The sequence below is a fragment of the Aquarana catesbeiana genome, linkage group LG10, assembly GCF_042186555.1.
Source record: "Aquarana catesbeiana isolate 2022-GZ linkage group LG10, ASM4218655v1, whole genome shotgun sequence".
Lineage (NCBI taxonomy): Eukaryota > Metazoa > Chordata > Amphibia > Anura > Ranidae > Aquarana > Aquarana catesbeiana.
The window spans coordinates 8,254,871-8,276,364 of record NC_133333.1 but is presented as its reverse complement, the minus strand read 5'-3'; the positions used below and the strand labels follow the sequence as shown (position 1 = coordinate 8,276,364).

Genomic DNA, 21,494 nt, shown 5'->3' with positions numbered 1-21,494 from the left:
TTTTAAAAGGTAGAATTATGTTTATTTAAAAAATGATAATTGATAAGGCAGACATTGGCTGCTTTAGAACATGAAACCTTTGTATAGGGGTTCTTTGGAATGGTGGTTCTGCTTCAGTCTGGAAGTCCTTGTCTCTGTATGGCAGGTCTGTTACTGGATGGGGGGGGGTTTGGGTCTTGGTATCAAGGGTCTGCTTCTTTATGGAGGATTATGCTGGGAATAGAGGGATTGTCTTTGTGTGAAGGATCTGTCTCAGTGTAGAAAGTCGGTCTATGGATGGGGATCTATCTTGGTATGGAGGGTCTGCCCCTTTGTGAAGAAGTCTGGATGGAGGGTCCTCTTTGGGGTGGTGATGATTCTGCTTCAGTATGGATTTCCAGTCTCCGTATGGAGTGTTTCTATATGTGTGGGGGTTACATCTCAGCATTGAGGGTCTGTCTCTTGATGGTTGTGTCTGTCTCAGTATGGAGAGTCTACTTCTTTATGAATGATTATGCTTGGGATAAAGGGATTGGCTCTGTATGGAGCTTCTGTCTTGGTAAATAGGGCCTGTCTTTGGATGGAGAGGTCTGTCTCAGCATGGAGAGTCTGCATTTTAATGGGGAGTCTGCTTCTAGGTAGAAGGTCTTCGTTGGGATGATGGTGGTTTTGCTTCAGGATGGAGGTCATGTCTCTGTATGGAAGGTCCGTTTCTAGATGAGGGGTTGTGTCTTGGTATTGAGGGTCTGCTTCTTTATGGAAGATTATGCTGGGAATGGAGGGTCTGTCTCAGTATTGAGGGTCTGTCTTTGGATGGGGGTGTCTGTCTCAGTATGGAGGGTCAACTTCTTTATAAAAGACTATGCTGGGGATACAAGGATTGACTCTGTATCGGAGGTTCTGTCTTGGTAAAAAGGGCCTGTCTCTGGATGGGGAGGTCTGTTTCAGTATGGAGAGTCTGCATTGTAATGGGGAGTCTGCTCCTGGATAGAGGCTCTTTGTTAGGATGGTGGTTCTGTTTAGGGATGGAGGTCCTGTCTCTGTATAGAGGGATTGCCTCTCTATGGGGGATTATACAAGGGATGAAGGAGCTGACCCTGTATGGAGGGTCTGTCTGTGGATGGGGTGGTCTGTCTCAGTATGGAGGGTCTGCCTTTTTATGGGGAGTCTTCTTCTGAGTAGAAGGTCTTCATTGAGATGGAGCTTCTGCTCAGGATGGGGGGACTGGCTCTGTACAAAGGATCTGTCTTGGTATATAGGGTCTGTCCCTGGATGGGGATGTCTGAATCATTATGGAGGGTCAGCCATTTTATGGGGAGTCTGCTTCTGGATAGAGGGTCTTCGTTGGGATGGGGGTTCTGCTTTCAGATGGAATTCCTGTCTTTGCATGGAGGATCTGGCCCTCTGTGGGGAATTATGCTCAGAATGGAGGGATTGGCTCTGTATGAAGGTTTTTTCTCAGGATTGAGGTTCTTCCTCTCTGGGTAGGAAGCTCAGCTCTAGGATGGTTCCTAGACAATAACCAGCCTAAAGGAAACCCCATCTACTAGTTTGAAGATTGCAGATATCAAAGGATCTGCACACAGAAGCAAGACGCCCAGGTATAGCAGCTTGCAATTGCAATGCTTGGGTAAGGGCTACACACATTTTAATGGTAACCCATGTTTACACTTACAGTACAAAATAATAACACAAAATACTAAGAATATATGTTCTTTCACCCTAATCCTTGTATCATTATTTTTTTATAATTGTATATTTTATTTTTGTAAAATCATATGTGATTTAGAGTAGTATATCAATTACAGGTACTGTATTGAATCATAAGCAGCTGTAGTATTTTCACATCATTTTTTTTAACAGGCTAAAATACTTCTATTGGTAAGATTTCTGCAGTGAGTTCCCGCTTCACGCACACTTGCTGTGCCCATTATTTTATGAATTTCCGCATTCACACGCAGGTTGCAGCACATTGAAGTTATCACATCAGAATATAGATTTGATTCCTTTAGCTATTGCATTTCATTGGAGTGTGCACAGATCTCTAGCAAGCAGGAGTGGCCTAAAGCACATGGGATGGGCAGAGCGCCCATTATTCAACCACTTGCTCATTAGGGTTGCCAATATTATTGATCAGGAAGCAGGAATAATCCAGGTTCTCTCGGGATCCCTGTAATGATACACATGAAAGTCGTTTAGGTGAGGAAATCACCACCATTGTTCTACAGGGGTTGAGTTAATTTTATATACCCGAAAATAAGACCTAGCGTGATTGTCAGTGATGGCTGCAATATAAGCTCTACCCCCCAAATAAGCCCTACCCTGTTTCCCCGAAAATAAGCCCTACCCTGAAAATAACACCTACAAGGACTTTAACTAGGGCTTATTTGGAGGTTAGGGCTTATATTGCAGCCATCACCGACAATCACACCTTATTTTTGGGGAAACAGGGTATGTTCTCTTGTCTTGTCTCGTTTTATACTTTACTGGGATGACTGCGAGACTTAAACAACATAGGAAAAATCAAGATGGATTGTGGGTAAGAGCTTATAGGAACCCTTCTATTCTGAAATATTTTGTTTAGAGCAGATTATACTGAAGGCAATATTACAAGCCATTAATCAAGCCAATGGATAAGACTTTGCAGGCATTTTAATGAGCATTTGTACAAGACATAGGGTGAGCCATTGGACAAGCCATTGCAGACACTGGACGAGCCATTGAACACTTCATTGGAGCCATTGGACAAACTATTGTAGCCATTAGATGAGCCATTGGACATGCCATTGGTCATCCCTTGATAAACCACTGTAATTATTGAATGAGCCGTTGGACAAGCCAATGCAGCCATTGGTAATCCCATGGACAAATCTTTGGATAGGCAATTGTGGATATTGAATAAGCCATTTGACAAACCATTGCAGCCATTGGTCATCCCATGGGCAAATCTTTGAATAAGCCATTGCAGCCCGTTCGATGAATCATTGGATAATGTTATTGCAGTCATTGGATACACCATTGGACATGCCATTGGTCATTCCATAGGCAAATCTTTGTATAGGTAATTACAAACATTGGATGAACCATTGGACAAGCCATTTCAGACATTGGTCATCCCATGGGCATATATTTTAATAAGCCATTGCAGCCGTTCGATGAAACATTCAATAATGCTGTTGTAGCCATTGGATACACCATTGGACATGCCATTGGTCATTCCATGGACAAATCATTGTATAGGCCATTACAGACATTGGATGAACCATTGGACAAGCCATTTCAGACATTGGTCATCCCATGGGCAAATCTTTGGATAAGCCATTACAGACATTGGATGAATCATTGGACAAGTCATTGCGTCCATTGGTCATCCCATGGGCAAAATCTTTAGATAAGCCCTTGCAGCCATTGGACAGGACATGAATGAGCAGTTGGACAAGCCAATGCAGCCATTGGTCATCCCATGGACAAATCTTTGGATAGGCAACTGTGGATATTGAATAAGCCATTTGACAAGCCATTGCAGCCATTGGTCATCCCATGGGCAAATCTTTGAATAAGCCATTGCTGCCGTTCGATGAATCATTGGATAATGCTATTGCAGCCATTGGATACACCATTGGACATGCCATTGGTCATTCCATGGGCAAATCTTTGTATAGGCCATTATAGACATTGGATGAACCATTGGACAAGATATTTCAGACATTGGTCATCCCATAGGCAAATCTTTGGATAAGCCATTACAGACATTGAATGAACCATTGGACAAGTCATTGCGTCCATTGGTCATCCCATGGGCAACATCTTTGGATAAGCCATTGCAGCCTTTGGACAGGACATTGCAGAAGCCATTGAAACCACTGGACAAGCCGCTAGGAAAGCCACTGCGGCATTTGGATTAAGAATTGCTGCAACAGGAAAAGCTCAGCACAGCTTTGGTTCTTCAAAGTAAAACCCATCCTCACCAATGAGGTAAATCGTTATTGCCACTAAGGAGTAGTTAAACTGTCATTCGTAATTTTTCATAAATGTTGTCAAAAAAAGCAGATTTTGGAAAAATGTTGCCATTCCAGCAAAATGCATTGGAACCAAAATTGCAAAATAAGGGTGGTTTTTAATGAGACCATCCCCATTAACTCCAATGCACTCTACTCTATTGAACTGGCAACATTTTGCTGAAACCTCCAGTTTTTTGTAAACAATTAGTGAAATGAAAACTTTTTTATCTGAAATTTGTATGTCCTTAATTTTCAATGCTCCCAGCCTGGAGCCTTTCCAAAGACAAACCACTATTACGCCAATAGATACCAGCGTTTAATCCCGGCACCATAATGTACAGCCTTACCTTTAGACCAGGGGTAGGCAACCTCGGCGGCCCTCCAGCTGTGCTCAAACTACAAATCCCATCATGCCTCTGCCTCTAGGGGTCATGCCTGTGATTGTCAGGGTCTTGCAATGTCTCATGGGACTTGTAGTTTCAAAACAGCTGGAGGGCCGAGGTTGCCGACCCCTGCTTTAGACCATCTCAGAACTGTAAATTATTCTGTATAATGCAGTTCATGTAGTGACCCTGTCTAATGACAGCAGCATACATCTTTGGATTTTTCTTTCTTTTTTTTTGGGGGGGGGGGGGGGTTATCATTTCTTGACAACATAAAATCCATTATAGTTGTAACAATGTAACTATTGTGAACATAAAAACACAGAGCGAGTATTTTTAAGTTCTGATATCAGCATGTTTTCAACTTCCCCCTGTTACTACTCTGAGTGTCTAGACAGGATGTGAGTTGCTCAAACGCAACCACGTGGCAAATCACGACCCCAGGCCATGGCGTCCTGCAAACTGCACTTGGCCTAAGACAAGTGGGGATAAATATGTATTTCCTGCTAGAAGTAATGGGGTGAAACATGCAAATGCCTTCTGTTTTAAGAGGGCTTTGCTGTGCTACACACTGGCAGGAGGGCTTTTTTTAGTTTCATTTAGTCCGGTTTCACCATAACCTATATGGTTATACTCAGGGCCGGGACAAGGGGTGGGCAAGAGTGGAAGCTGCCTTGGGTACAGCAGAGCAAGGGGGCAAAGAATGAACACAGGCAGTAGATACATTCCACGACATGCATTGAGAGTCGGAGAGGGGGTGCAGTTCGGCATCCTTGCCCTGGGCACTAGACAAACCTGTCTTGGTACTAGTTACACCGTTTCATTGGGTTCCAAACCCTACAGTAGAAATTGCTCCTGCGCTCAGGTGTCCAGTGACTTAGTATGTGGTGTGACCAACTTTATGAAGTAATGCCTGCCATCTTGCAGCCCTCCTCAGAACAATGGCATCCTTGCCCTGGGCACTAGACAAACCTGTCTCGGTACTAGTCATACCGTTTCATTGGGTTCCAAACCCTACTCCATGGTTTCCGTGCCCTCTACTGACGATGGTGCCTGAACTCTATAAAGGGAGAAGCAGCCCCTTTGCTTGTGCAGCCCATATGTACAGGTCTACCTAATCCCACCCTAATCACCCTCATCGTGTCTTGATTTCTTCAACCTGTCTGGATGGGTGACTTACCTTTTTCTTTGTCTTTGGTGAATCTTAGAAAGTAGTAAAAAAATAGGGAAAAAGGAGAAAATTAAGATTAGTTCATTCTGCATCAACAGGCCAGCTTGAAGGCCACTAAGAAATGAAATTCATACCTTCGAAGCGGCTGATATCAGTCTCCTGCAGGTCGGTCACCGCCGGGTTCTCTTTGCCGGTGTTGTGGTCCAGGTCAGACATACTTATATTAGTCCGGTAACTACCAACAGAGACCAAATCTGTGGAGGGACAAGGAGACATAACAATGAAAATATGAAGGATGCCATTGCTGGGAATGCCAGCTTCCTGGCTGTCATGTTGATCCACTGGCTTTAATACTTTCTGATTCTCTGTCCTGGGAACAAATGAGCAGCTAGGGAATTTCAGAACCCCGTTAGTACTGAGGGGTACAGAGCAGCATGGACACCAGCAAGTATTTAGAAGGCTACTTTAAAGTAGAACTGCCTTTTTTTTTTCAGGCTTGTAAATCAGCAGTTGCATCACCACCACACCCTGCAACATCATCTTATCCCGCTGTACATGGGGGTGACAACTCTGCTCTGAATTTAGGTGCAGTGCAGCAGGGCTGACACCCTATCACAGGAAACTGCATTAGGTGGTGTAGCACCTAGGGTTGCCACCTTTTCTTCAAGCCAAACCTGAACACTTTAGCGACGCACGACACGGCACCCCAACCGCGGCACGATTTTGCCGCGATTGTCACCTGACAAATCGCGGTAAAATCACGTAAACAGAATCGTGGGATGCCTGTCACCCAAAAGAAGTTTCGCTTCACGATTGGGGTGCCATTATCCCCATCCCCTCCTATTACAAATCTTCTTCCCCTACCAGCACAAATCCTCCTCCTTCCAATACCCCGACAGGGGATACCAGGGGGCCCGAGCACACAGGGGGGCCCAGACAGCAGGAGGATCGGAGCAGCAGGTAATTACAGAGAAGGCGGGGCAATTACAGAGTAGGGGGGCAATTACAGAGGAGAGGGGACAATTACAGAGCAGAGTAGGGGGGGCAATTACAGAGGAGAGGGGGCAATTACAGAGTAGGGGGGGCAATTACAGAGGAGTCAAAACATATGGGAGTCAAAACTCGCTCTCCATGTCAGAGCTGTAGGCATGTCAGTCTGTGAAGTGCGCTGTCCCATTCTCCCGATCCACGCTGCTGTTATCACTGAATTGCTGGAGAAAACAGAGAGCTGACGTGACCCATGTGAACTGTCAGTCTCTGATGATGGAGGCGTTGTTAAGCCTCCGGAACGCTCTGATTGGTCACAGCGTCCCAGGCTATCTGACAGCTCACTGCAGTTTCCCCGGCTCTGCATTCTTGGCTTCCTCCAGCGATTCAATGAAACAGCAGCGTGGATCGGAGAGGAGAATGGGGCAGCGGACGTCACAGACTGACATGCCCACAGCTTTGACATGGAGAGTGAGTGGATTGTTTTTAAACAATTTCATTTATTAAAAACTTCCGCAACAGCAGCTGCCTGTCGCCTCTCTCTCCCTTATGTTTTGACTCCTCTGTAATTGCCCCCCCCGCCCGCCCGCCGTTTTGATCCCCCTGCTGTCTGGGCCCCTCTGTGTGCTGAGGCCCCTACAGGAGGCTTTCAAAAACTTTACTGTTGTCTCATTTTTTTAATTCAAAAAAGTGTATTTGTTTCCAAAAATAGTGAGCTTGTAAGACCGCTGCGCAAATACAGTGTGACAGAAAGTATTGCAACGACCGCCATTTTATTCTCTAGGGCAGCTTTTCGCAACCTTTTCAACACAGAGGAACCCTTGAAATAGTTCTGCGGTCTCAGGGAACCCTTCTAAAAATGAGAAATCTACAACTCATGATACATTAGTGTGATGGTCAGTGAGAGGAATGGTCCTTACACTTGTGGTCATTGGGAAGAATTACCTCCTTACAGATAGCTAAAAAGATCAGTGGTGTCGGTGGGAACTTATCTGAGAGGCAGAAATTGCCCAATGCTGAAGGAACCCCTAGCAACCTCTGGAGGAACCCTGGTTGAGAATCACTGCTCTAGGGTTTTAGAAAAAAAAATGTATAATGTTTGGGGGTTCTAAGTAATTTTCTAGCAAAAAAAACTGTTTTTAACTTGTAAACGACAAATCTCAGAAAGAGGTCCTCAAGTGGTTAAGGGCTACCGGCATCCTCTCCTCGGCACTCCATCTCCATCTTCCACCCGACTCCCTTGCTGAAACGGCCCATGTCTATTTATGCGGTTGTCTCAGTCCCCTGCCAGCCCACTTTCTGGGGATTGGCTAAGACCCCATAAATATTCATGGAAGCTCCACATAACCCCCACCCTCTAGTTCCAGAACATTCTCCAACCTTCCAGACACCAGGGGGAGGCACCAGAGAGCTGCCAGGATGAGTCATCCAGCCCTGACCTCTATTATCCCTGACCCAATTTAATGACTCGGGTTATTCCTGGCCAGAATACAGTTTGCTTTTTCCTACTCTCACACTAGTAGCACTCACTAGAGGGTGCTACAGTGGTTTTAGGGAAGGCTAGAGTCCCCATAAGATCCCCTTTAACCCCTTGCCGACCGCTGCACGCCGGCACAATGGCAGCGGTGGGCAAATGGGCGTACCTGTACATCCCCTTGAAGAGGCGGGGACAGCAGGCGCGCGCGCCCGCCGCGTAAAGCGTGACCGCGCCCGCGGGACCTGCGGATTCGATGTCTGCCGGTCTCCCGGTGATCGTGTCACGGAGCCGCAGAACGGGGAAGTGCCTATGTAAACAAGGCACTTCCCTTGTTCTGCCTTGTGTCATGACAGAGATCACCGCTCCCTGTCATCGGGAGCGGCGATCACTGTCAGGTGACTTGAAGCCCATCCCCCCCTCCACAGTTAGAATCACTCCCTAAGACAACACTTAAACCCTTCATCGCCCCCTAGTGGTTAACCCCTCCCCTGCCAGTGTCATTTACACAGTAATCGGGGCATTATTATAGCACTGATCGCTGTATAAACGACACTGGTCCCAAAATAGTGTCAAAAGTGTCCGATGTGTCTGCCATAATGTCGCAGCACTGATAAAAATTGCTAATAAAAAAAAATAATAATAAAAATGCCATAAAACTATCCCCTATTTTGTAGACGCTATAACTTTTGCGCAAACCAATCAATATACGCTTATTGCGATTTTTTTTTACCAAAAATATGTAGAAGAATACATATCGGCCTAAACTGAGGAAAAAAAATGTGTTTTTTTATATATTTTTGTGGGATATTTATTATAGCAAAAAGTAAAAAATATTGCTTTTTTTTTTTCAAAATTGTCGGTCTTTTTTTTGTTTATAGCGCAAAAAATAAAAACCGCAGAGGCGATCAAATACCACCAAAAGAAAGCTCTATTTGTGGGGAAAAAAAAGGACGTCAATTTTGTTTGCGCACGACCGCGCAATTGTCAGTTAAAGCGACGCAGTGCCGAATCGCAAAAAGTGCTCTGGTCAGGAAGGGGGCTAAAATCTTCCGGGGCTGAAGCAGTTAAATACAATGTTTTGTAATTCTCAGACACTTTGCTGCCATTTAATGACCAGGAAAGTGGACATTCAAAATCAAACTTGTGCTGACAAATTGAATATGTTTTGCACAATTTTATTTGCCCCCCTCCCCCCATCAATCAATAAATCATTTTTTATAGTGTCATCACAGATTATGTGAACAAATGGTCATACTTACCCGAATTCTTCTTCTGTCTCAGCCTGAGGAATAAGAACACAGCACAGACCACCAGTACAGCGACGCACACAGAGACCACAACGGCGGTGATGGTGCCGCTCTTGTTGACGTCAGGGCTAGAAACGAGCAAAGGAAAGATGTATTCAATAAAAAAAAAGGTCGCAAAATATTAAAGTGAACCTGTCTGGTGAACAACAAACTTTGAAAAGTTAGCATATTATAACCACCTAAAGAAGCTTAGAGGGGGGCTTGGATTCTGGTCTTCAAGCTTTGACTAGTAGTGTTGAAGGCCAACCCTTGCTCCTGCACCCTTCCGTTGGCCCGGACGTAATAATGATGGGTGGTTTTACAGGCCAACGGTGAAATAGGAGGTTATAGAGTAGCAGGAATTAGGAATAAAAAGACTCCTTCACCTTTTTTAAGTGTATGTATTGTAAGTGTATGCAAAGTTTTGTTTTCTTTTTTGGGTTTTGGACGAAGTAGGGAATCGATAAGACCTCTGTAAGAATTTTTTTTTTTGTTCGCTGCCTGTGTCCTGTCAAGGAGATTTCCCGTTATTTCATATCCTAGAGACACAGGAAGTAAGAGTTCTAGCTCTCCAAATCCAGGGAACATCTCAGTTGTCACCAAAACAGGTTTAACCATTGGAGGAATTCCCCTCTCCTGTTTTTCCAATGACGACTGAAAAATGTGGGTTTTCCCATCAATTTTGTTCTGCAAAATATCAAGTGGGTGAATCTTTCCAAATGGGGACAGCATCAAAAGCCCCCAAAAAAGGAGAAAAAAAATGGCGGCACTTGACCCATTTAATGCAGGTGTAACCTTATTGGTCACTGTGGCTGAGTCCAGCTTTTAGGTGAAGGTCCCAGATGAGGATTTGGTGTTTGCTGGTCTGGAAAAGTTACACCTACATTGTATTTTAATGAGTACCGCTGTCTTCTTCTCCTGGTTGAGGAGTTGGAGGAACCCTGGTTGGCTTCTGGTACCCGGTCAGCCAACAGAGTGACCGAGTGTAATGGGCTTGGTGAACATATTTCTTCAGCAGTAGAAACCCCAAAGGGGTGCTAACTCTTCTACGTTCTACTCAAAACTGGAAAAAAAAACAAGTTTTGTACAAGTTTTGTACATACACTTTAATGTTTACCATTGGGTATGGTCTGGCCTATGGATGGCCAATGGTGGCCATCAGTTTTCTGTCCATTGCTTAAACTTATGATTGAAGCATAACCACCAGAGGATGGGCTGCATTGCCCCAAAAGAAAAAAAACACGTGATGGTGGCTTCTGAAGGTTTTTCCCCAAACAATTGATCGGTGGACATGAAATCACATCTGTGGTCTCATTGAATTGGGCTCCCAGCACACCAACTGAACACAATAAAAAAAATACTTTGACTCTTTACGCAAAATTTAGGCTTCCACCGGGCCGCGCCCATAATACTGATAAAAGGCAATTTTCTGAACCATAACAGATGTCTCTGCAGACTCGTTCAGGACTAACCTGGAAGGGGTGACAACCACTTGCACGTTTCTTGACCCTCCAGCAAAGTTTGCCCGTGCGTTGATATTGGACACGTCCCTGCTGGGTTCTGGGGTAAGTAAAGACAGGCATTTAGTCAACTGCAACAGCGGTCTCCAAACTGCAGCCATGGGGCTGGATCTGACCCTTTGCTTACTTTTACCTGGCCCTTGGGGCATTATTCCCCACACCATCAGCAAAAGTGGGGCATTGTTCCTGCCACTACCATTGACAATGGGGTACTATTCTTTCCACTAACACCAATGATGGGGCACTATTCCTCCCACTGACACCAATGATGGGGCACTATTCCTCCCACTGACACCAATGATGGGGCACTATTCCTCCCACTGACACCAATGACTGGGGATTATTCCTGCTATTGATACCAATGATGGGGCACTATTCCTCTCACAGACACCAATGACGGGGCACTATTCCTGCTATTGATACCAATGATGAGGCACTATTCCTCCCACAGACACCAATGATGGGGCACTATTCCTGCTATTGATACCAATGATGAGGCACTATCATAACCTATATGGACTAACTCTGTAACTATTCCTCCCATTGATACCAATGATGGTGCTCTATTCCTCCCACTAATACCAATGATGGGGCACTATTCCTGCCACTGATACCAATGATACCAATGATGGGACACTATTCCCCCCACTGATACCAATGATGGGACACTATTCCTCCCACTGATACCAATTTTGGGACACTATTCCTGCCACTGATACCAATGATGGGACACTATTCCCCCCACTGATACCAATGATGGGACACTATTCCTCCCACTGATACCAATTATGGGACACTATTCCTCCCACTGATACCAATGATGGGACACTATTCCTCCCACTGATACCAATTATGGGACACTATTCCTCCCACTGATACCAATTATGGGGCCCTATTCCTGCTACTGACACCAACAATGGGATACTATTCCTCCCACTGAAACTAATGATGGGGCACTATTCCTTCCACTGACACCAATGATGGGGCATTATTCCTCCCACTGAAACTAATGATGGGACATTATTCCACAATAATGGAGCATCATTGGCACCAATGATGGGGCACTATTCCTTCCACTGACACCAATGATGGGGCACTATTCCTCCCACTGATACCAATGCTGGGGCACTATTCATCCCACTGATACCAATGATGGGGCACTATTCCTACTACTGATACCAATGATGGGACACTATTCCTCCCACTGAAACTAATGATGGGGCACTATTCCTTCCACTGACACCAATGATGGGGCATTATTCTTCCCATTGAAACTAATGATGGGACATTATTCCACAATAATAGAGCATCATTGGCACCGATGATGGGGCACTATTCCTTCCACTGACACCAATGATGGGGCACTATTCCTCCCACTGATACCAATGCTGGGGCACTATTCCTCCCACTGATACCAATGATGGGGCACTATTCCTCCTACTGACACCAACAATGGGACACTATTCTTCCCACTGAAACTAATGATGGGGCACTATTCCTTCCACTGACACCAATGATGGGGCACTATTCCTTCCACTGACACCAATAATGGGGCATTATTCCTCCCACTGACACCAATGATGGGGCACTATGCCTCCCAATTATACCAATGATATGGCATTGTTTAATCCCACTGACACCAAGACATTTTCTTCTCCACTGGCCACAGTCTGCCCCTCCTAAAGTTTGAAGGATAGTCAACTGGTCCTTTGTTTATAAAGTTTGGGGACCCTGAACAACATAGCAATCCATGGCTCTTTCTGATCCTCAACAATAAAAATGGCTGTAGATATGAAAGCATGGTTGGACCTACGACTATGGCGATCCAACAAACAGAAGATGTCTCTTGGTCTGGCTCTGTACATAGATATGAACATGCTTGCCACCCCATTAATGACACCCGTTTGTGTAAATGAGACTCTTATGTGTTTTTGGACTTGGTGATGAGCATTCCTCTTGTTGGGCCAGAACTCACCTACAACAATTAGGCGCGAGGTGATGCTCTCCACGTATCGGCTGCCATCTTTGACTCCACACCAGTAGAATCCACTGTCCTTCTGGGATACGGACTTGATGGTGAGCACCAGCTCCTCGGTCTGGCAGGTGACCAGCTGACTATCTTGACTATCTTCCACTTCTCTCATAGGTTCACACTTGTTGTTTCCCCATCGGCACCAATACTTCTCAGCGGTTCTAAACCTACAGGGATAAGAGCAGGTGATTTTGGCCGGATCACCGGCGGGCACCTGGACAAATTTGTTTCCGGACAGTCCTGGGAGGTCTTCTGCAGAAAGATTCAGATTATATTATATACACACAGTTTTTCCAGTGTAACACTATTATAAAGCGTAGAATTCCAAAGAAAAGGCTTTTTTAATTTGTTCAGAAAAGGGCTAATTTTTTTGCTGTGTCCTATACAGGGCAATTTCCCCTTCAGTTTCAGTCTTGGTGACACTCCAGGTTCTGCTTCAAGCTGCACTTCCTGTGTCACCCAGTGCTATGCCTTGAATTGAACTTCTTGTGTCTCTTCAACTCTTGTCTCAGTGATACCAAGGGGGGGTCTCCATTAATCTGAACTTCCTATGCCCATCACTCCTTGTCCCATGACACCCAGTGCTATGCCTTGGGTTGAACTTCTTGTGTCTCTTCAACTATTGTCTCAGTGACACCAAGGGGGGGGTCTCCATTAATCTGAACTTCCTGTGTCCATCACTCCTTGTCCCATGACACCCAGTGCTATGTCTTGAGTTGAACTTCCTGTGTCCCTTCACTTCCTGTCTCAGGGACACCAAGGGGTCTATCTTGAGCCAAACACCCTGTGTTTATTTCAGTCCCTGTGACACCCAGGGGAAATACTTGACTCCTGATCAATTTTTTTTAGTAATATTGGCAAGAAATTTTATTTTTGAGAGGCAAGCTGGAAAAAACACTGATCCTACCTTTCTCTCCTCATTTGTCCCAGTGGCACCCGAGGCTCTGCCATGGGCTGAATTCAATGTCTCCCATCATTTCTTATCCTGATGCCCTAAGGTCGGTGCTATGAGCTGAACAGTCACCTTACTTCCTGTCCCATTGACACCCTGGACTCCTCTATGAATGGAACTTCCAGTGTTACCTTATCTTCCGTCCCATTGACACCTAGCGTTTTGCTATGAGCTGAACTTCCAATGTCCCCTCACTCTCAGTATGAGTGACACCCTGGGCTCTGCTGTGAGAACATCTCTGGATTCAATACTTATCAACATTTGAGTCCCAGTCCCTGGGACCGTCACCCCCGACACAATGTCCACACTTGATACACCAACTTTCCAGGCAGTCCCGCCCAAATCACACCCACTTTCTGGACAGCCCCACCCCCAAATATAGAAAGCATCAAATTATATCACAATATCACTTCTGTGCTAAGGTATGGCACCAGTCCTTATGGGGAGGACCTCTCTAAATTCCAGGTGTCTTCGACACACAACCCACAGTCACAGTCACAGCCTCCTAGCACCCACTTAGCCTTGCTGTCCCACTCTGGCTGGGGGATCTATATGCACTGTACATAGACAAACAAAACAGGGCACATTGGCCTTGTGCATGAATCATGACATATAAAAAGTATTGTACTCACAAAACCTGTGGAGCTTCAAGCCAAATGCAAATTTCCAATAGAACAGCCAGAACTGTTAAAACCCTTTCAGATAGACCAAAATGATGTCCCTGAGTTCTTACTTACAAGTTTTGAGGCCCCCCCCCATGCATCAGATCTGCCCATTATTACCCTTTTTTGAGTCACCGCCATGCTCAATAATGCCAATAAGGTTGATGCTGTGATCCCAGGACCCGGGACACAGCATTTTTGGGACAGAGGACTGAAATGCGGGACTATCCTGGCAAATCCGGGACAGTTGGTGTCATGGTTATGCAATAGAGGTTGTCTGTCAGCTTACCTGTCTCCATGTGTTCATCTCTAGAGACCAGCTGACCCTCACCTGACTGGTTTTATAACCTCTCCTCTAGCATGGCCCCACCCCAGGTCCTATCAGGGAACCCTATATAACCTGTGCACTGCAAGTCTGCAGTGCTGATCAACCATTGTGTGTTAGCCTCCGTGTGTACTTGCTGTGTTTCCTACGTCTGATTCCTGTTACCGACTTTGGCCTGTTCTTGACTCTCCCTGTCTGCTTGTTACCCTGACCTTTGGCGTGTTATGTTTCTCTTTGTCTGCTAGTCGCCCTGACCCTTGGCTTAACCCTTACTTCCCTGTCGTTCCAGCCTGCTGCCTCCTTCCTCTTCTCCTGTAGTCTACGGTGAGCGTGAGCTGCGAGACCCCGGGGGCGGCGACTTGGAGCCAGACTGCAGCGCAGTCCATCCTCAACACTAGGGGCTCTGGTGAACACCCGCTGGCTCTTATACTCCGCGCCCTGGGGAATCTATGCTCTAGCTCCCACTGGGATCCATGTTAGTTATCCTAGTAGACCTGCTTCCTGAACCTTCCAGGGTTCAATCCGCAGCAGTCAATCCTAGGGTCCACTACCTTAGCGGTGCACTTCCGACTCCTACAGAGTGCATCTGTCACTTGGTCCCAGGTGACCTGACAGTTGGCATCTATGGACTTCTATTCTCCATATATTCAACAGAGGACTGAAATGCGGGACTATCCTGGCAAATCCGGGACAGTTAGCCACTATGGACTTCTATTCTCCATATATTCAACAGAGGACTGAAATGCGGGACTATCCTGGCAAATCCGGGACAGTTGGCCTCTATGGCCTTCTATTCTCCATATATTCCTTTGGAGAATCCATTAGGGGCTAAAAAATAAGACAGGGAAGAGAAGCAGAAAGTTTAACTCATAGCAATGCCTCCAGGACAGAAAATGAAGGAGAATCTACCTAATGGGGACAGAGACAGCAAATAAAATAAATAAATAAGAGCATTAAACTCTTCCCCAATCTAAAGCCTAAAAAGGAAAACTTGGCCAAGGGTTTCTGGTACCTCACTCACCTTTCGAGATCCTGACCTGTACGGCAGATGTTTGGTCATGTTTTTCACCGATCATCACACACCAGTACCAGCCTTCGTCCTTCCTGGAGATGTTGGTCATGAGGACCTGCATCAGCCCGCTTGTAGAATTGTCATAAATGAGTACTGTTCCCTCATAGGCACTCTTTACGTACCCATCGGTTTTTACGATCAGATTGCAGACGCCGTCTTCCAGTTTGCACCAGAATTTCTCTGTGTAATTCTTTTTGGGGTTGTAATTACACTGAGCGGACAGAGACCCTCCCAGCCTGGGGGTCAGTAGATGAGATCCTTGAGGAATGCCCGTCTCTGCAGATAATAAGTCAGAATTTACTTATAGTTAAATACATGAAGGGCGTTATTCCAGAACTTATGCTTTTCAAGAGATTTCCGGAAGCTAATAGAAAGATTACTTGTACTAGCTGCATGCAAATGTATGACTTGAATATGAAGCCCGATTGAATTTTGAGGTTATATATCTGCCTGGTGGGCAGCTTTAATGTTAGCGCACCTTATTTTAAAGTGGAACTCCAGGTGAACAGATAAAGACAGCACTGGGCTACATCCCCGGGATGGGTTTTTTTTTCTGAAGGACTTTTCATGAGGTCCAGCCATTCTGAGATTCACACAGCCCTGCCAGATGGAAGTCAGGTTGGTAACCTGAGTTTTCTTTACCGCAGTTAAGGTGTAAGTTCACCTTCAAGAAGATCCCCCATGCAATTCTATATCCTATGGATAGTACATACCAGCACTCCTATTGTAAATGGTGCACATGCTATTTTGGAGGCCTCTCCACAAAAAAAAAAAAAAAAAAAAAAAAAACAGATGGCCAATCACCCCCCTGTCCTGTTCTTTATACCATGGGCTCAACAGTACAGTATTTCTCCCCCTCATGGTCTCTTTGGGCTATTTAAACTGTGCACGGTTTCCTTCTCTAGCTGAGCGTACCTAGAGGAGACCCTGCACTGTACACGAGCATGCATTCACTCTCTCCTTCTCTAGCTGAGCTTAACTAGCGGAGGCCGTGCACTGTGCAAGCACACACATTCACTTTCTCCTTCTTTAGCTGAGCTTAGCTAGAGGCGGCCCTGCCCTGTGCACGTGCCTGCACACACATTCCACACACATTCCCTTTCTCCTTCTCTAACTGGGCTTAGCTAGAGAAGGCTGTGCACTGTGCTTGTGCTGCATGTGCTCTCTCTTTCTCTAGCTGGACTTAGCTAGAGGAGGCTCTGCATGTGCATGCGTGTGCTCTCTCCTTCTCTAGCTGAGCTTAGCTAAAGGAGGCCCTGCACTGTGCATGTGCACGCATGTGCTCTCTCCTTCTCTAGCTGAGCTTAGCTAGAGGAGGCCCTGCACGTGCATGCATGTGCTCTCTCCTTCTCTAGCTGAGCTTAGCTAAAGGAGGACCTGCACTGTGCATGTGCACGCATGTGCTCTCTCCTTCTCTAGCTGAGCTTAGCTAGAGGAGGCCCTGCACGTGCATGCATGTGCTCTCTCCTTCTCTAGCTAAGCTTAGCTAGAGGAGCCCTTCACGTGCATGCATGTGCCCTCTCCTTCTCTAGCTAAGCTTAGCTAGAGGAGCCCTGCATGTGCATGCATGTGCTCTATTCTTCTATAGCTAAGCTTAGATAGAGGAGGCCCTGCACTGTGCATGTGCACGCATGTGCTCTCTTCTTCTCTAGCTGAGCTTAGCTAGAGGAGGCCCTGCACATGCATGCGTGTGCTCTCTCCTTCTCTAGCTGAGCTTAGCTAGAGGAGGCCCTGCACGTGCATGCATATGCTCTCTCCTTCTCTAGCTGAGCTTAGCTAAAGGAGGACCTGCACTGTGCACGTGCATGCATGTGCTCTCTCCTTCTCTAGCTAAGCTTAGCTAGAGGAGCCCTTCACGTGCATGCATGTGCCCTCTCCTTCTCTAGCTAAGCTTAGCTAGAGGAGCCCTGCATGTGCATGCATGTGCTCTCTTCTTCTATAGCTAAGCTTAGATAGAGGAGGCCCTGCACTGTGCATGTGCTGCATGTGCTCTCTTCTTCTATAGCTAAGCATAGCTAGAGTAGGCCCTGCACTGTGCATGTGCTGCATGTGCTCTTTCCTTCCTTAGATGAGCTTAACTAGAGGAGGCCTTGCACTGTGCATCGCACACTGCACATGCTCAGAGTTTGAATGGCCCAATGTGGCTGCAATTGAGCACAGATGGAGCGGGAAGAGTGCTTGTGTGCAGTTTGAATGGCCCTGAGCAACACTAAAGGGTGCAATTATTGTAATGTTCAGCAAGTCCTGCCAAAGGGGGAGGGTGAGGGCCGGCAATTGGCCCCCCTAACAGATGCATCTGTAATGGGAGGACGTGCATCATTTACAACAGGAGGATATCTGGTATGTACTATCCATATAGGATACATGATGAACTGGGGTCATTTTAAGAAAATCTTCCTGAAAGTGAACTTACACATTAAATGATGCTTAGCTCTCCACCCCAGCCTGTGATTGGACGGCAAAAGAAGCACCTGAATACTGATATGCTACCCCTCTGCTCCAGTGCTGGGACAAGGTCATCCAGCGCCCAGGGAAAAGATGCCAAACTGCACCCCCCTTTGCCTTAGGGTTAGGTTCAGGGTGCCCCCCACCCCTGTAATATACCATTGCGCCAGGGGCAGCCGCCCCTCCTGCCCAACCCTTGTCCCGGCCCTGCTCTGCTCTCTCCTCCTCCTGCCACCATGTTCCTTGTCAGGGTGCCCATACCTGATTGGCTCCTATTGCTGCCCTCCCCAATCTGAGTGATGTTGTACAGGCTATTACTAGAGGCTAACACCAATACAGATTCAGGTACTTACACTACCTGTACATTGGATACATAATTGCATTAATCGTGTATTTCAGATTTAGTTGCGTTGAACGCGGGTCACAGTTTTTTCTTACCTTCATTGATCCTTAAATCAAAACTTGGCGTATCTTTGGCTTCATCGGGGTTGTCAGAGCCGCAGGTATAGTACGCGGCGTCTTGATTGCGCACCTGCACCATTTTTACAGTGAAGGTCCCCACCTTCTTGTCAGCGGTAACTCTCCCTTCGTAGCTGGGGTCTGTCTTCCCCGTGCTGTCGATGATGTCCCGGCAGCCAGTTTTGGTGACCTTGCACAGAAATTTCCTCTGTGTGGCGTCCTGCTCATTATAATTACACTTAAAGATGACGGAGCCCCTCAGCTCGGCGTAGAGAAGTGTGGCTTCCTCTGAGACCTTGACATCTGTTGTGGAAATAGTGGAGAAAAGGCTCAGAATGGTTCCATTCAACAGCTGATGGGGGCCACAAAAAATTCAATGCTCATCAGCACAACTGCAAGTGTCCGGACAATTAATTACATCTTTTTTTTAGCCTTTAAGAATGTGCAAAAATCTGGAGCCCCCCCCCCAGTCTAAAATGTAAAGAACTTACATGTTTTTTTCAATGGGGAACTACCTTGATGAAATTAACTTCACATAAGCATTCGTCCCCCAATCACATCCGAGGTCCCCCTTCATGTCACAGTTACCCCATCACTTCTGAGTTACCCCTATCTCTTACATGAGAGCCACCCCCCCTCATCACATTAGAGTCCCTCCATCACCTCCAAGTCCCCCCCCCCATCCCCAGAGAGTCTTCTCTTACCATCAGAATCCCCCCATCAGGAGCCCCTTAATCAAAGACTCCCCCCATTACATCAGAGTTCCTTCCTATACATTAGAGAGCCCCCTTACATGAGAGTCCCCCCCATCACCACAGAGTGCTTTCATTCAATCAGAGACACCCAGTCCGCCCCCATCATAGACCACCCCAATCACAAAGTGTCCCCCCCCATCACAGAGTCTCCTAATCACACAGTCTGCTCCCCATCACAAACCCCCAAATCACACATTCCCTATCACAGACCTCCCGATCACACAGTCCACCCCCCCATCACAGAGCCCCCCAATCACACCCTTCCCCCATCACAAACCCCCAAATCACACAGTCCACCCCCATCACAGAGCCCCCCAGTCACACCCTTCCCCCATCACAAACCCCCAAATCACACATTTCTCATCACAAACCTCCCAAACACACAGTCCCCCCATGACAGAGCCCCCAATCACACAGCCCCCCCCCATCACAAAGTCCCCCCATCACAGAGCCCCCAATCACACAGCCTCCCCCCCATCACAAAGTCCCCCCATCACAGAGCCCCCAATCACACAGCCTCCCCCCCATCACAAAGTCCCCCCATCACAGAGCCCCCAATCACACAGCCTCCCCCCCATCACACAGTCCCCCCATCACACAGTCCCCCCCATCACACAGTCCCCCCCATCACACAGTCCCCCCATCACACAGTCCCCCCCATCACACAGTCCCCCCCATCACACAGTCCCCCCATCACACAGTCCCCCCCATCACACAGTCCCCCATCACAGAGTCCCCAATCACACAGTCCCCTCATCACACAGTCCCCCCCCATGACACAGTCCCCAAATCACACAGTCCCCAATCACACAGTCCCCCCATCACAGAGCCCCCAATCACACAGTCCCCCCATCACAGAGCCCCCAATCACACAGCCCCCCCATCACACAGTCCCCCCATCACAGTCCCCCCATCACAGAGCCCCCAATCACACAGTCCCCCCCATCACAGAGCCCCCAATCACACAGTCCCCCCATCACACAGTCCCCCCATCACAGAGCCCCCAATCACACAGCCCCCCCATCACACAGTCCCCCAATCACACAGTCCCCCCCATCACAGAGCCCCCAATCACACAGTCCCCCCATCACAGAGCCCCCAATCACACAGCCCCCCCATCACACAGTCCCCCCATCACACAGTCCCCCCATCACAGAGCCCCCAATCACACAGTCCCCCCATCACACAGTCCCCCCATCACACAGTCCCCCCATCACAGAGCCCCCAATCACACAGTCCCCCCATCACAGAGCCCCCAATCACACAGCCCCCCCATCACACAGTCCCCCCATCACACAGTCCCCCCATCACAGAGCCCCCAATCACACAGTCCCCCCATCACAGAGCCCCCAATCACACAGCCCCCCCATCACACAGTCCCCCCATCACACAGTCCCCAATCACACAGTCCCCCCATCACAGAGCCCCCAATCACACAGTCCCCCCATCACAGAGCCCCCAATCACACAGCCCCCCATCACACAGTCCCCCCATCACAGAGCCCCCAATCACACAGTCCCCCCATCACACAGTCCCCCCATCACAGAGCCCCCAATCACACAGTCCCCCCATCACAGAGCCCCCAATCACACAGTCCCCCCCATCACAGAGCCCCCAATCACACAGTCCCCCCATCACAGAGCCCCCAATCACACAGCCCCCCCATCACACAGTCCCCCCATCACACAGTCCCCCCATCACAGAGCCCCCAATCACACAGTCCCCCCATCACACAGTCCCCCCATCACAGAGCCCCCAATCACACAGCCTCCCCATCACACAGCCCCCCCATCACACAGTCCCCCCATCACAGACTCCCCAATCACACAGTCCCCCCATCACAGAGCCCCCAATCACACAGTCCCCCCATCACAGAGCCCCCAATCACACAGCCCCCCATCACACAGTCCCCCCATCACACACTCCCCAATCACACAGTCCCCCATCACACAGTCCCCTTCAACACACAGTCCCCCCATCACACAGTC

General features: G+C 47.5%; 1 protein-coding gene across 1 annotated transcript in view; it reads right to left on the bottom strand.

Annotated features, from left to right (window-relative positions):
- LOC141110289 (polymeric immunoglobulin receptor-like) overlaps window positions 1-21,494 on the bottom strand; it is a 68,054-nt gene continuing 46,560 nt past the window's right edge. Inside the window, exons 4-11 of the mRNA XM_073601578.1 lie at window positions 18,731-19,054; window positions 15,797-16,123; window positions 12,780-13,088; window positions 10,757-10,844; window positions 9,258-9,373; window positions 5,669-5,788; window positions 5,544-5,566; window positions 1-2,149 (exon numbers count right to left, since the gene is read on the bottom strand). Of these exons, the coding sequence (XP_073457679.1) occupies window positions 2,072-2,149; window positions 5,544-5,566; window positions 5,669-5,788; window positions 9,258-9,373; window positions 10,757-10,844; window positions 12,780-13,088; window positions 15,797-16,123; window positions 18,731-19,054 (1,385 nt within the window). The 3' untranslated portion in view covers window positions 1-2,071. The remainder of the gene's footprint in view (window positions 2,150-5,543; window positions 5,567-5,668; window positions 5,789-9,257; window positions 9,374-10,756; window positions 10,845-12,779; window positions 13,089-15,796; window positions 16,124-18,730; window positions 19,055-21,494) is intronic.